The sequence below is a fragment of the Papilio polytes genome, unplaced genomic scaffold (genome assembly GCF_000836215.1).
Source record: "Papilio polytes unplaced genomic scaffold, Ppol_1.0 DF823923.1, whole genome shotgun sequence".
Taxonomy (NCBI): domain Eukaryota; kingdom Metazoa; phylum Arthropoda; class Insecta; order Lepidoptera; family Papilionidae; genus Papilio; species Papilio polytes.
Genome location: NW_013525281.1, coordinates 3,733,977 through 3,749,036, shown reverse-complemented (window position 1 = coordinate 3,749,036; position 15,060 = coordinate 3,733,977). Strand labels below are relative to the sequence as shown.

General features: G+C 33.7%; 1 protein-coding gene across 1 annotated transcript in view; it reads left to right on the top strand.

Moving 5' to 3' along the window:
• The window catches only part of LOC106102105 (papilin-like), a 52,142-nt gene extending 37,334 nt beyond the window's left edge, over positions 1-14,808 (top strand). Inside the window, exons 3-8 of the mRNA XM_013281513.1 lie at positions 548-614; positions 1,728-1,867; positions 11,641-11,773; positions 14,348-14,450; positions 14,531-14,661; positions 14,740-14,808. Coding sequence (XP_013136967.1) covers positions 548-614; positions 1,728-1,867; positions 11,641-11,773; positions 14,348-14,450; positions 14,531-14,661; positions 14,740-14,808 — 643 coding nt within the window. The remainder of the gene's footprint in view (positions 1-547; positions 615-1,727; positions 1,868-11,640; positions 11,774-14,347; positions 14,451-14,530; positions 14,662-14,739) is intronic.
• The last annotated feature ends 252 nt before the right edge of the window (positions 14,809-15,060 follow it).

Genomic DNA, 15,060 nt, shown 5'->3' with positions numbered 1-15,060 from the left:
CCTCTATCGGCGGCATAAAGAACAAGCGCCGATTGTGACGGAAATGCTAATTGGTTACATTTGACACTCGGATTAGTATAGAGGGCCCTTTGTTACCTAGAGTTATTTACAGCCCGTTTATAACAGTAGGGAGTGTCTACGCCTTGCTCGCTATCACCATTGTTTCGTTTATAGATAAATCACAATATGACAAGCTATTTGAATTTTTATTTATGTTATTACAACAAAATAACTAACCTAATTACCTGAATTATATTTAGGTCAACGGTATATAATGTTTAACCACATTTTATTAAGGTACCCTCTATTGATTCCTTAAGTTTATGTTCAGTAATCCATTCGCTATTCTGCGTGTAACATCATTTCTGTTTAGAAGTCATTATTTGTAAGTAACTACAATTAGATAATTTATTTGAATACCAAAATTAAAATCAATTCTCATTAGTATTTGATTATATCTAGTTATCTCAACGCATTACAACATTTTAAAGGTTATTTTATTTAAATATACGTTTTCTCGGATTTAAAGTTATATATATTGTTTCAGATTAATCACAGTTTGCACAAGACAACCACTAACAACCGCACTGTCTACCAGCACTGAAGTTCAGACGGTAAGTTTTAAAATAATGACACGCCAATATAAGGAAATCTTCGAAGTTAAGGAAACTTGACAAGAACTTTTAATATGACTTTGAATAGGTACATACTACTTCAGTGGGAGGTCTCTCTATTTAAGGTCTATTAAATGGAGATGCTAAGATTGCGCTTATAGTGACATAATTAAGAGATTGACGACTGATAAATCTGTAGAAGGAAAAATGTTGTTCTCCTTGCCCTGTTCGATCTCACAGATATGTAAAATAGGTAAGGTTAACACAGGGTAAAGACCCTTCTGTATGCGGGAGATATATATATATCTCTCTCACTCTCTCTCTCTCTCCCTCTCTCTCTCTCTCTCACTCTCTCTCACTCTCTCTCTCTGACAGGGATAATACAATTTGGAAGTAATAAAACAAATAACGAAGCTTTTAACATAACTTTACTGCATGTACATTTTCAATTTTGAAATGCAACAAATGATGACACATGATACAATGTTTTTGTTTCCTGAGGTAAATTTACAATTCGCTGTATTATTTTGTTAATAAGCAAATAAACAAAACGTATTCAAAGAGTTCTTGAAGGTAATAACAGAGTTGGCGTTCCATCAAAGAAATTAAACCATTTGTTTCGTTTCAAAGGTAAACAGTGTGTTTGACGTAATTCGAATGTTTTCTTAAGTTTCTAACTATACTTCAAAAACATGAAACGAATCTAGAAAAACAGTAAGGTAAAAGACCCAAAAACCGCTAGATACCCAGTTGTTAAAAGCCCTATTTTAAATAAAAAAGGTACAAGATAGGTTGCCTGAAGGCCTAAATTATTTAATGACCTCAAAAGGTTAGTAAAAAAATGTATCTACTAGCATTGAAAAAATGAACAAGATTATTACGCTTTAATGAAACGTAACTATCAATTAGTGGTACACTTACCTTACGTTTTAATATTGATTGTGTAATAAATATGAATCTATAGTATGAAACATTGGTTTCTATGTGAGCTTAGATACGACCAACTTTGTCATAAGAGTGTCCTGTAGAAACTGATAGTAGATTTTATTTGTTTTTAATTTAAATATTAGTTTATTGCTCAAGTAATAATTTGTACTATGTATGTAATTTCAGGTTGATACGGTGCACGGTATGCGAACGAATGGTACATTGTTCGCATGGAGCACGTGGGGTGCGTGGGGCGCGTGCTCACGTACGTGCGGTGGCGGTGTGGCCGTGCAGGAGAGGCAGTGTCTCCCGCGGGATCCTACCAGGTATGCCACTAGTATGGCACATCCCTTACAAATTAAAGAGATCTAAAATTGATGAGTACCGTTATATTCAAATAATTTCAATAAGTAACATAATAGTTACTTAAATTATAAATGCGAAAGTTTAAGTGGATGTTTGTTAGAGTTTGTAGCATTAACGTATTCGGATCTCGATGTTATTTGGCATAGATATAGAATTTAGAACTAGAAGAACACATATGTAACTTAATTTATTATTTTAATTCTATGCGGACGGATTCGCGGGCAAATGCTAGTAATTTAAAAAAGACGTTATTTGCAACAAAATAATAACATTTTAGGAACTAGCAAATGTATAATTTAAGTAGTTATTTACAGTTCAATGCTTAATGTAAAATCCTAAAAGTTTAAGCCTTTAGGGATACCCGAGGAATGGAACATACGCTTCGTACTACGTAAAATGTAACCGTATCCCAGATATCTATCTCGAATCCTATTAATATTCAAAAACCTTTTCTTTAACGGACAGGGGACGAGATAAAAATTAAAAGACGTCCATCTTGAAAATAATCCTCTATAGTTTAAAAATCGAATCAGTGCTCGTCGCTGGAAAACAAACAAGCCAGCACGTGAAGAAGATTAATGTCGGACGTTTTCACTTTTTTTTTCTCCTATTGTTTGTTCCGTATTGTCTTAATTGTTTCATTATAAGGGCCGGTACAGCTATTAAGATAAGAAGCATTGTCGTACAAATGAACTTACTATTTTATAACTCCTTTTGTGTGTACAAAAAACAAACGTCAGATAGGATGAAACAATTTTGTAAGCGGCCAGTTTCGTGTTCGGAAAAAATAGCGTCGTTACAGTTTAGTAAGCAGCGTGGGAGAATTCCCACTTTTTAACAGAACAGTGGGATTTATTGAATGAAGTTGCAGTCAAGCATCCTAGACAACTTTATTTGTCAGTGTCACGAAACGATAGGGTCGAGATACGATGATATTTCCACAGAATCCATGTCTCCTTTTTCTAATTTTCTTTTGTTTGTATCCGATGTCCTTGTCGTGATTTGATGACATTCTTATTAAGATTAATATTAACCTTGTAAAATTTAATTAAAAGGATATAGATTTCCTTCAAAAATATTGGAGGAAAAAATAAAAGTCTTACCATAGTTAATTTTTTTTGCAAAGTCTACTGTCCTAAGAAGCCAATTCAATGTCTATTTATTGCAAAGCAAATTGTAGCATAAGGAGTATACAGTAAAAATGCTTAATCTAAATTAATATAGAAAAGCGTAAACATACACTACTTTGTGGCGTAGGATGTCAGCAATCACACCAAATTTTTGAATAGTTCCTTCTTTAATTCAGGGCCCTACGCAAACGAACGGCTATATATTTTCACGCCTTTAAACTCAGGGGGTAAATAAATTAGAAAAATAATCCACGTGGGACAGGGACCATCAAGGAAACAAATTTACCATGGGTTGTTATCATGTCAAGTCATTTTGACATTTGTAATAGATAGTTTTTTTTAATAATTTCCTCCGGGTGAAGCTGCACGGGAACATCTAGTGATAAATATAAAGCCACATATTTACGTTTGAGTTTGTTCAACCCTAATCTGTGGCGTGCGCAGGCGCACCATTGATCATAGATCACAATGATATCTAATGATACGGCGCGTGATCGATACTCCGTCGCCTCCCCGGGAGAGCCTTCCTCGCTCGCACCTCGCGTTTATCGCAACTGTACTTCACGCATCCCTATCTATCCACTATCAAGAATTCACGCTTTCAAGAAATTTGATATCATTATATTTATATCGTAGTTCGATAGGTTCGAACAAAGTTTGCAATATATTCGATGCAGATTTAAGGAATACAATGTTGTTTTTCTATCTTTACTTTCGCTGTGAGATATCTACAATTTTATTCTTTAAATATATCCTTTTAGCAATTATTTATAACTAGCATTCGCTCTCGTCTTCGTTTTGGAATTAAAAAATTAAAAGTGAGTACCCTATATACTCTTCCAAACTATCCTCTACGTCTATGCAAAATTTCATCGATATCCGTCGTTTTGGCTACAACTCTAATAAACATCCATCCATTCATCAAGAAAAGAAAGACACAATTAATGTAGGAATGTTCTAGTCTATCGTGTACATTCACGGTGGCATTCTAAATTTCGTGTTCATTTAAAGAGAATTGGGTTCTAAACAAACATTGACCCTAATTGAAGGCGATATCGTTATTTAATAAGCAACGTATTCTTCTACCACCGCACAATTGAAATGCGTACGCTATCAAACTATGACGCAAATATTGAGTGAGATGTGCCGGTTACGACTGTTGATTGGACACGTGAATTTTGTTCGGCTTTCAAACTATCAAGCGTCTTACGTTGCTATGGACTGTTACAACTTTAAATTACATTAATATGGTATAGATGAACCTCGAAACGTGCTTACAGAGAATTTTATGGTGGTAATATTTGTATTAGTGCTGTATCTATCAGAAGAAACAAAAACATAAGTAATGTTCAAGATCATTGTCAGAAATTCCAATCGATTCAATGTCAAAACGTATTTTAAGGGCAATTTTGGCATGTCTATTCTTACATCGTGTAATGTTTTTTAAAATGACCCCGTCAGCCCTTTGCGTATAACATACCAAATTAAGCTAATATTGAACTTTAATGGCTCAACCGTATATACGGTTACAAGTAACACACGATCTTCGACAGCGGTTTTGATCGACGCACAATCACTTGATGTCCATTCGCCAGCTCTATCGATTGTTATCTCATTGTTTACACCGAGTTTTTTGAATTTTTCGATGTGAATGTACTTTAAGGCCATTAATGTGATCGCTGAGTCAGCGTGTATCGTATTGTTTGGTGTCTGGTTAACGAGACAACCACGAGCGTAATAATGGATTCTCGACACGAGATGACAGAAGAGACAGTGGAATCGTACCTTTACAGTTTTACTTTTAGAATGATGATGAAAAATATTACTGTTATTTGATCAACAAATAGAATTCATTGCTCTTAATTATGAACAACAAAATTGCAATGTCAGACCTATTTTGAAAAGTTCTTTAAAAGACTTTCTTTCTTCTATTAAATACGTAAGTAATAGCCACTGTTATATTAAACTTTTGAAATTCTGACTGTCGAAATTACGTGTACATTTAATTTTTACGGCCATTAAATGAACGGAACCGACTGTTTCCTATAGATTTACGATCAGTACAGAGACCTGCGTCAATAGAGTAATTAAACGCAGTGTAACGACTCGCCGATCATTACGGCCGCAATATTAATTTAACCAGCCATATAAATTTTATAAGACGAACTGTAAAGTTTGGTATGTAAACCTTAGAAAGATGTTGTTAAAAATTAATTACTTTTACCTTTACTAACCAGTAGGACCAAAACAGAGCATTTATTTTGCGATTTTGGCGGTCTGACCAGCTTCTCTGCAATTGCCTTAAATGGTGTGCCTCTGCCAACCTGCTTCGATTTTAAGTACCTCGGTTCTCTAGTCAAGTCCGACGGTGTAGTTGACCGGGATTTGTTAAGCCGAATAAATGCAGGTTGGATGAAATGGCGACACGAGATGTAATAATGATAACCACATGAATTTTCGCCGTGTAATGTACTCGTACATTACACCCTATAACGTCTGTTAGTACTCAGTTTAAAGAGAATTTCATACATCGAAGCTATCATTAGTTAGGGTACGTCAGCCAGCGGTACTAATATGAGTGAGATAGTCAATTTGTATTCTAGGTTTTCTTTATTTATTATTATTATCCTCTCTCAGTAATGTTTGCCCACAGATCTAACCCATTCATACTTGTACCACATGCGACCTACTTTTACCTTACTCTTGTGTAGCTCATCCAGGTACAGTTTACATTATCTAGGTTGTATAAATTTTCTTCAAGCATTCATACAGTTCTCGGAACATTTTGTATACACGTGAAGGCATAAATAATTTTTATCTCTAGTTAGGTGATGATTTATTCACTTTTTAGAAGGTGTATTCTTAACATTGTCGTATCTATGAAGCTATGTAAATCGATTGTAGATTAAAGAATGAATATGGTTAACTCCTAGAGTCCGCTCAAGTCATAATAATACTAATCATATAGTTTAAAAACCTACGTGAGAACATGTATGAGATCACATCAGTTAAGAAGAAATAAATGAATTGTGTTTAAAGTAACATTATGAAAAAGGGTATACAAAATAGACTGAAATGACAATGATAGATCTGGAGGATGTAAAGCCGGTACGTCAACCAATAGAAGTGAATAAGGCCAGGTAGAAGAGAATAATGTATTAGTCAGATATGAGTGAAATAATCTTCTTGTTCACTGATGACGTTAGTTGGCTATAATGAATTTCTGGGCTACTAAATAAGTAGTTGCTTTAAAATGACTCGCGTTAGAGATTGTTCACGAACTGTCAAGATAATTATGTCAATTGACGCTTCTTGTTGTAAATATCTTTTAATTAGTAGAGCCTTGAACTCACTGACAGAATTATGTATGGTTATTTATAATTAATTACGACCCTTTTAAACTTTGTCAGTGCTTTTAAATAGTCACTAATGATCTTCAATTGTTAACTGGCTTCTTTTACACCTAATGATAATCTATCTATTGCTACGTAATACGATGTATTAGAATGTCTGACAATTATTTTGTTCACTGTCTTAATGAAATCTTTACACATGTTTTTATCAGTATTGCTTTCAGCTCTTTGTATACAATTCAAAGTTGTTTTATAATGTTCATCAATATAGTTTATCTTACATTTATGCTTTCTTCAAAACAGTGGGCTTATAAATATAGCTTTCGTCCGCGTGGAATTAAAAAAAGCAAAAGTAGTCTATGTGTTCTTCCAAACGATGTTCTACATCTATGCCAAATATCACCAAGATCCATTCAGACGTTTAGGCAACTCTAACAAACGTTCATCCATCCATCCATCCTTCCAAACATTCGCATTTATATTAGTAAGATTACGGTCTTTACTGTAAATTTTTTTTAACGTTTAATTCATTGTTAAATAAATTATTTATTTGTTTCATTTTGTTAACAATTTTGATTTTAATTTACTAGTATGATGGTTAACGTTTACCGCAAACTGACCTTCCCAAGTGAAGCTAGCAACTTCAGTCACGATCCATTTCAAGTCAGATGTTTTCGTGCACGATTTTTGATGTGTAACAAACGGTTAATATCTTTGTATTACCGGTGATTTTCATTATCGAAATACATTATATCGTTATCCCTCTCTTACCATTATGATAAAAAACTGCATAACAAAGAACGGCAAATAATAATAATATAAGTAAAATCTTTACCTTAATCCCTACCTAATCTATGAGAATTCGTAAATTTTATTAATAACTTTATTGGTAAGATATTAATGCTATCCGACAGTTTTCGGTTCAATCTTGTAGTTAAAGTGACTTTTATAAACGCTGTTTCTATTAAATAGTCAAAGAAATGGACAAAATCGATATAGTAAGTATCATAATTTATTATTATTAAAGAGACCAATTAATAAACTCGACAGGTAATAATTGGAAATACGTATAATAAATTGGAAAACGTTACTGCCGATACAACCTTAAGCTCCAGTAAATTACAAAATATTATGATCCTGTTTAGTTGTTACACTTACGTCATAGAGATTTTACAAGAATATGTTCTATTTGGTTCTTTCGGTTACAATTTATTTTGTTAAATAAAAGCATAATTAAACATTTTTGTAAGTAAACTAACTTTGAAATCTAGTAGAGTTTCTTTCTTTTTAAAGTTACATCTTTTTCCAACTTTGTAATAATTAGGAAAACCCAGTGCAGTTTAAATTGGTTACAGTTTGTTGCCTGTTCTAGTTAGTTCTGGTTAGCTGACCAACACAATTTAAAACTCAAGATTTTCTTAACTATTATATTTAACAATTTATATCCAAAGTCATCGTGATCTGAGTAACCTAATCGAATAATACATATTTCATAATTATAAATGTCAAATAAAAAAGAACAAATCATTTAATTCTTTCTAGATATAAAATTTCTGTAATGTTATATGTCTCAGTTTCGCGTGACGTCTATATATCAGACACAATGTATCCTTGGCTTGCATTTAAATATCACTTGAGACACACAAATCAATGTCATTGTCGCTGATGCTTGATATTAAGAATTATTGCTACGATTGTTTAGGAACGCATTCAAAATATAATACAGTTGAATGTTTGATTAGCGCATGTTAGGTGGAGTAGCTTATATGGATTCGACTCAAAATTAAGACGCCTTAAATTAGTAGAAAGGTTAAACCACAATAACTAACAGTTTAACAGTGGTAGTGCCCGCTTTAACATCTTAGCACGAATGGGCCGGCACGCCACGACCACACAGAAGACAGGCGTGAAATTGAAGCAATTCCGTCTTTCGTCTGATGAGTGTGGTGCAGGAGGCCTAATTTAATTCCCTTGTCCTTTACCACCTTTTTCTTATAAGGAGAGGATGGGAACGGGAATTGGATTTAACGGTAGAGGAGATGCATAGGAAGGTGAAATATTCTCTTTATGTGTTTCTCATCCTCCGTCGGATATGGGTAGGCAACGCATCTGCAATTGCGGATGTCTATGGGTAGCGGTCGCTTCGTCATTTTGGCGGATTTAGGTGCTGATTGCTCGTTTGCCACCTCATGTTATATGCGATATGGAAAAGAATTCAAATCTAAAGACAGTTTACTATTTTATACAAGTCGATTAGACTACAAGAGGTCAAAATTAAATTGACAAGTAACATGAGTAATTGATTTAATATACACACGTTCACACAAAAGCAGTATCCCACACAACAAAATAAATTTTAAATGAAGACAGAAATATTCTATTAAAAATTGTGGTTATAAAACAACAAATTACTTCGAAGACTTTAATAATGCGTCAAAAATCGATACAAATGTAACTTGTTAATGAAGTAATCACTGTAGGAGACTTATAAGATGCAATGATATAACAGTTTCAAACATTTTAATTACAAAACAAAAGACGAATGTGTGGCATCCCGTAGAGTGCATCAATAAGAAGGGAAACAATACGATTACTTGTTCCTATGAGCTTGGAACACAAATATCAACCCAAGGATAATTTGTTCAGCTTTTACACTCTTGATTGCGTGATAATGCAGAAATCTGTTATATGTTTCTCGTTTTTGTCGTACGCATATGTGGTATGTTATTAAAACTGTAGTTTTCTTTTTATTGCTTTAGGATGAATGAAGTTATGACTGTCGTTCTAATTGAGTGATCCTATGAAAGACTTCTCGTCAGTTTAATTTAAAACTTGTTCTATTATAACCTTAAACGCTCTTTATTACTATTGTATTAAGTGCTATTTTAATATATGTTAGTTTCTGTGAAGTAAGGACTCAATCACCATTCAATGTAGATAATAAAATAACAACAATAAATCATCAAAGTTATCCTTTATGGTCGTATGATACGGATGAGAATGTAACAACAAAATAAAGACATTCAGCGCGCGAGTCAGTCAATGACAAAACGAGCTAGGTGTGGGTCAACCCTAACAATCAGCGTCATTCGCAGCCAACACAAGCGGCAATCAAACGGCCACCGTGCTGACTGCCACTGACACGGTGAAAGAGCTCTGAGAATTGAGCGTATAATATTGGTATAACCTGTTGTAGTTATAGATGGGTCTACAACGTGTTTGATAAGTTGATCTTCAATTTTCCTTTCTGATGGGAAAGATTGAGAGACTAAATTCACAGAATTCCCTCAGTAAGCATCTTTGATTGCGACTGGAGAGGATTATGAGATCTCCAAGGGACCGTTAAGTTTATTTTTAAAAATAGCATACCTTACTTAATGTTTCTTAATCTCAACACCATTAGATGCATTCTGCTTGAAGTTAGCTTTCTTACTTGAAGCAGAATACAGAATGATGTACCTTTACAGATAACATCATCATTTGGGTCACGGATGCCCACAATTGTTACTCACTAACACTGGACACATACAGAACAATTTAATCGCCGTACAACTGTAGATAAAGGCAGTTAAGCAGTGCATTCTATTGCAATGTAACAGTTAACAGAATGTGTTAATAGTCATACTATGAAATTTGACTATTATCTACACTATCTATACTTATAAATAAAAAATAAAAAAATAAAAAGACTTTTACTGTTGTCACAAAAACAGTTTCTTATGAGCTAAATAAAAAAAAGAAAAATGGACAACAATGGGCTGCAGGCTCAGGGTGGGCCGTATGACCTAAGCCATGCGGAGCTGGTTTTCAGCCTGTCCAGGAGGGCAGCGTTGCGACAGTTCTTATCTACGAGTATCTATATCTATATATTCTATATATCTATACTATTATAATAAAGCGTAAACACACACTTATTTGTTGCCAAAGATGTCAGAAATTACAACATATTTTTGAATAATTCTTTTTTCAATAAAAAGCCCTACACTTGCGTCACGCTTTAGGCTATATATTTTAACGCCATTAAACTTAGGGGTAACTTAAAAATAACTTAAAACTTAAAAACCCTAATGTGGGAAAGAGACCATAAGTTGATGCCAACATCAAGGAAGCAAAGTTGCCATGATTTGTCATCATGTCAGTCTATCATTTTGACATTTGCAATTGAATTTGACAAATATAATCAATAAATCAATTTTCATAATTTCATGCGAATGAAGTCGCATGGTAACAGGTAGTTTGTTATACAGAGCTGTAATGTTTTTGTAGTTTAATTTGTTCGTTTAAAAATTATTTTAAAATTAACTGTATTATTTTCATTTGGCAACTTTCATTTCCGTCACAAGATGCGATATCGTAAACATAGTGTTTTAACATTCTGACGACATATATTTAAACTAGTTGTGTCACATTAAGATTGAAATCTTATCTCGATATCAGGCATAAGTCAAGCTCTTATATGTTAATGTAATAACCTCATATGTGTCCATTTTATTACTAAAATTACAATTAATGACTTAATAAAAGCACCCAAGCGGCTCGGTAGAAACATCTCAAACAGTTCTTACAAAAATAACAAAGTTTTAGTTATTATATACCAAGGATTGCCTAACAATTGCTAAGGAATCTTAGTATGAAGCATTGTAGGCCTTTAATTAAACTTTTTTAAAGGATTACGTTCGTTATCTATACTCTATACTATTATAATAAAGCGTAAATACACACTTCTTTGTTGCCAAGATGTCAGAAGCATATTTTTGAATAATTCTTTTTTTAATTAAAAGCCCTACACTTACGTCATGCTTTAGACTGTATATTTTCTTGCCATTAAACTTAGGGGGTAAATATTATGAATTAAAATCTAATGTGGGAAAGAGACCATAAGTTGCTGCCAACATCAAGAAAGAAAGGTTGCTAAGGTTTGTCATGTCATGTCATGTCATTTTGACATTTGCTATTCATAATTTGACAAATGTAAACAACAAAATAAAAATTTCACGCGGATGAAGCCGCACAGCAACAGCTAGTCATTATAATAATAAGATCTAATTTTCACTTAACGGATAGCCTACAGTTGAGTACTCGTAAAGCAGTTAAAGTCGCATTGGTGGAAATTCATAGCGACTCAGAGTAAAAAACACGGCTGAGGGTAGAAAAATATACATTAACATTATTAGCGGCGATGATCACTATGTTCTAAAACATAGTGTTGCAATGTACCTAGTTACTAAAAACTATTGTTTATCATTTCAGATGGCGTCGCAGCAGAAAGAGAAGAAAGCTGACTAGAAGCGTTGACTTGGGCCGGCGATCTAGGAACGTCATCACGAGACCGGAACCTGACTGCGCCGGCCTGGGGCGCCGCTACCACGAGTGCAACACTGCGGTGAGAATCGCACTTACTGTCATTACAACTCGTTACTCACTCGTACGTAATATGCCGACCGCACGGAGCGCACAGAGAAAATGATAGGGGTCATTTACAGAAAATGACGTAGTTTTCTTTTTAATAATACACGCGTTTCTTTTGTTTTATGTCAGTTGTGTCCAAAATGTCTAAATCTAAAGGTGCCTACTAGCTAATAATACGTATTGTATTGTAATATGTTACACGACGAACATTCATGTCACCACGTATTGTTACGCGGAAAATACCTCGTACATTTCCCGCGTGTTACGGCCTTATTGCTCGCCATGTAATACCGCGTAACGTAGGTCAGTATCTGTACGCACCCTAATATCGAAGTTATTACTTAATCAAATATGTTATTTGTTTTCTTTTATTGTGTCTATTTATTATAATTAGAATAAAGTAATAATTTTTATTATTTAAGATTATAGATACAAAGTAAAAAACCAAATTATTACCAACTTTGATTTCACTTTGTTAGTTTTACCTATGATATAAAAATTTACTTCTTCTCAAATTTTAATTTACATAAAGCGTCAGATAAGAATCTACCATTTCAAAATATATTTATGTTTCTCATTAGAGTCTAAAATTTTAAACATTTTAGATATTTAGATTTTACTGATAAATAGAACCGCAAATCATTAAACCAATTTAACATGACATTACAGAATACATAATATTTTTTCTACTTATTTTAAACAGAATAACAAATAACATAGCTCAATCATCTATACTTCGACCGCGTCTTCACTTAGCTTAGGTGGAGTCGTGGTCAAGCTCTGGTTTATTTATGTTAAAAAAATTAGAACTTCGTTTGTTTTGTTTCATAATATGTTTGACTAGCAATCTGCCTCAGCTTCGCTTAACTGGCAAAGAATATATATCTCAAATCTTTTCTGTCATAACCATAGCCTTCCTGTTGAAAAGTATTAGAATTTTAGAATAAACATGTACTCAGTGATAATGTAATCATGACAGAATTTTGGATTCACTGCCTATTCAATGTTGCATCTTTCTTGCAGCATCTTTCCTCTATACAATATTAATATAGATAAAATTTACCTTCAAATGGGTTACCTTCTGGGTAAATTCCACCTATTATGATGAAACCTTCCACATATGTAAGTCCTAGATTAGAGTATTTCCAGTTTTATCATTTTTATATTTAAGATAGACCACCCAACAAGTTGGTTATCACGCCATCTATTGTCATTCAAAAAACTTAACATATCCCATTAATTTATTATACAGCGTCAGCCGCTGAGTGATCTTTTAAAAACGCGTGACTTAAATACGCCTGCAAAATCAAGAATGGTAATTAATTATAGTGACCAATTTAAATTCACAGCATACCAGTCGAGTCAGTAAACTGGACACCATATAAATGTCCTGTCCGGACCAAATAAAACGTGTCGTTAAAATTCCATCCTTACGTTCAATAGATATTAACGTTTATATAATTTTTAACACATGGTGTTTAATTATTGAATTTGTGGTTTAGAAGAACATTGTTGTTACTCTCGTGCGATAATACTCGCAATGATCGGTCCTTTCACATTTTCTTTTCTTAGCTTCTTAACTTAAAAAGTAAATTAAAAAATTGCAGTCAAATTAAAAATAATATTGGTGATAAGCAAATCTAATAATTTCACCTGGTCAGTAAATACTCTTATCGATTTATAGTAATACATCTACACTAAGCGAAAGTTTAATTGTTTCTCTGAGTGCGACAGTAAGGGTTATCGGAATACAGATAACCTGAACATAAAGGTTATGAAAAGAACCTCATGTATATTGAACAATGGCTTGTATTAAGATTTTAATAGATAAACTATTACACACGTGCTCTTAATCTGTCATCAGACATGTAATTCTGACACTCTTATATTTAAGAGAAAGCCAAAACATAAAGCCAAAGGGTACAAGAACATAACATTGTATTTGCATGTTACTGCGACAAACTTTAGTTATGTATGGTCCTTTATATTAAAGATAGGATTATTCAAAATGTGTTGTGATTGTTGACATCTTGCGCCACAGAGTGGTGTGTTTTTACGCTTTATTATAATAATATAGATTGTGAATGAATACCTGACATTATATGTTACAAGGAAGAGCGGGACTTCTTAACACAAGTGCCTATTGGTTACTTAAAAGGAAGTCCCTACATCTGACTAACTTGTATAATCTATTGTTACATCAATAAATCATTTTTATGGTATTTAGATAGCTTTTACAAAAAGTTACAAGAGTTACAACTTTATTGCACTTAACCTCTTACTATTCTTTAAATTTCGATGGCTCCTAAGTAGATATGTAATTGTGATTAATACCGTGGTCTTTGTATTTTAAATTAACTTGTAATTTTCTGTGTAAGTCTAAAAAAAACTGATATTTGATGCGTGGTTAATCTTCTTAAAGTTTTGCCTTGTAATAAGAAAATTGTCGCTCAAGCACGTTACCGACGGGTACGAGTCTGTTTAAGTAATGAGTGACTTTAGTAAGGTCACATCTATGTCACGATAAATTAACATTGTTTGTACACAGCCGTGTCCCGGCAGCAAGCGGGACTCACGAGCAGAGCAATGTGCGGTGTATGACCGGCGACCTTTCCGTGGCCGCTTTTACACCTGGGTGCCTTATGTTGATGGTAAGACCAACCCACAAGCGTAACAGTTTATGTACACAAGTCTTAACTATAACTTTTATTAAATAGAAGTTGTTTTACAGGAAATGCTCCTTGCATTCTCAACTGCAGACCTCGTGGGCAGCAGTTCTATGCCTCGTTAGCGCTAGTTGCTGACGGCACGCCCTGCACTAAGCCGGGATTCAGAGCAATTTGCGTTCAAGGAAGCTGTAAGGTGAGTTATAATTCAATAAACATCATTTATGATACAACATGAAAATTTATGGCATCAAATGTTGGTATTTTATTACAGCGCCATCTAGTGGTGCATAGCGGAACTATGATTCATTTATATGTGAGTAATAATGTTGAGTTAGCATAAAAGGTGTTTAATAAATTTCCTCAATGTTTACCGTATTAGGAAAACCTTAACACGAGACCCTAATTAAAAATTAGCCGTTTTCATGTTCTTGTATCGTTGGCTTTATGCAGAACATACGATTGAATGTAAATGCCGTTTAATTCTGTTTCATAAACCTAATCGTTGATAAATGCCGACTTGTAACGCCGCTTACACATAAACCGATGTCAGTGTTATATATCACAATCAATAATTTTGTTATCAGTAGATCTT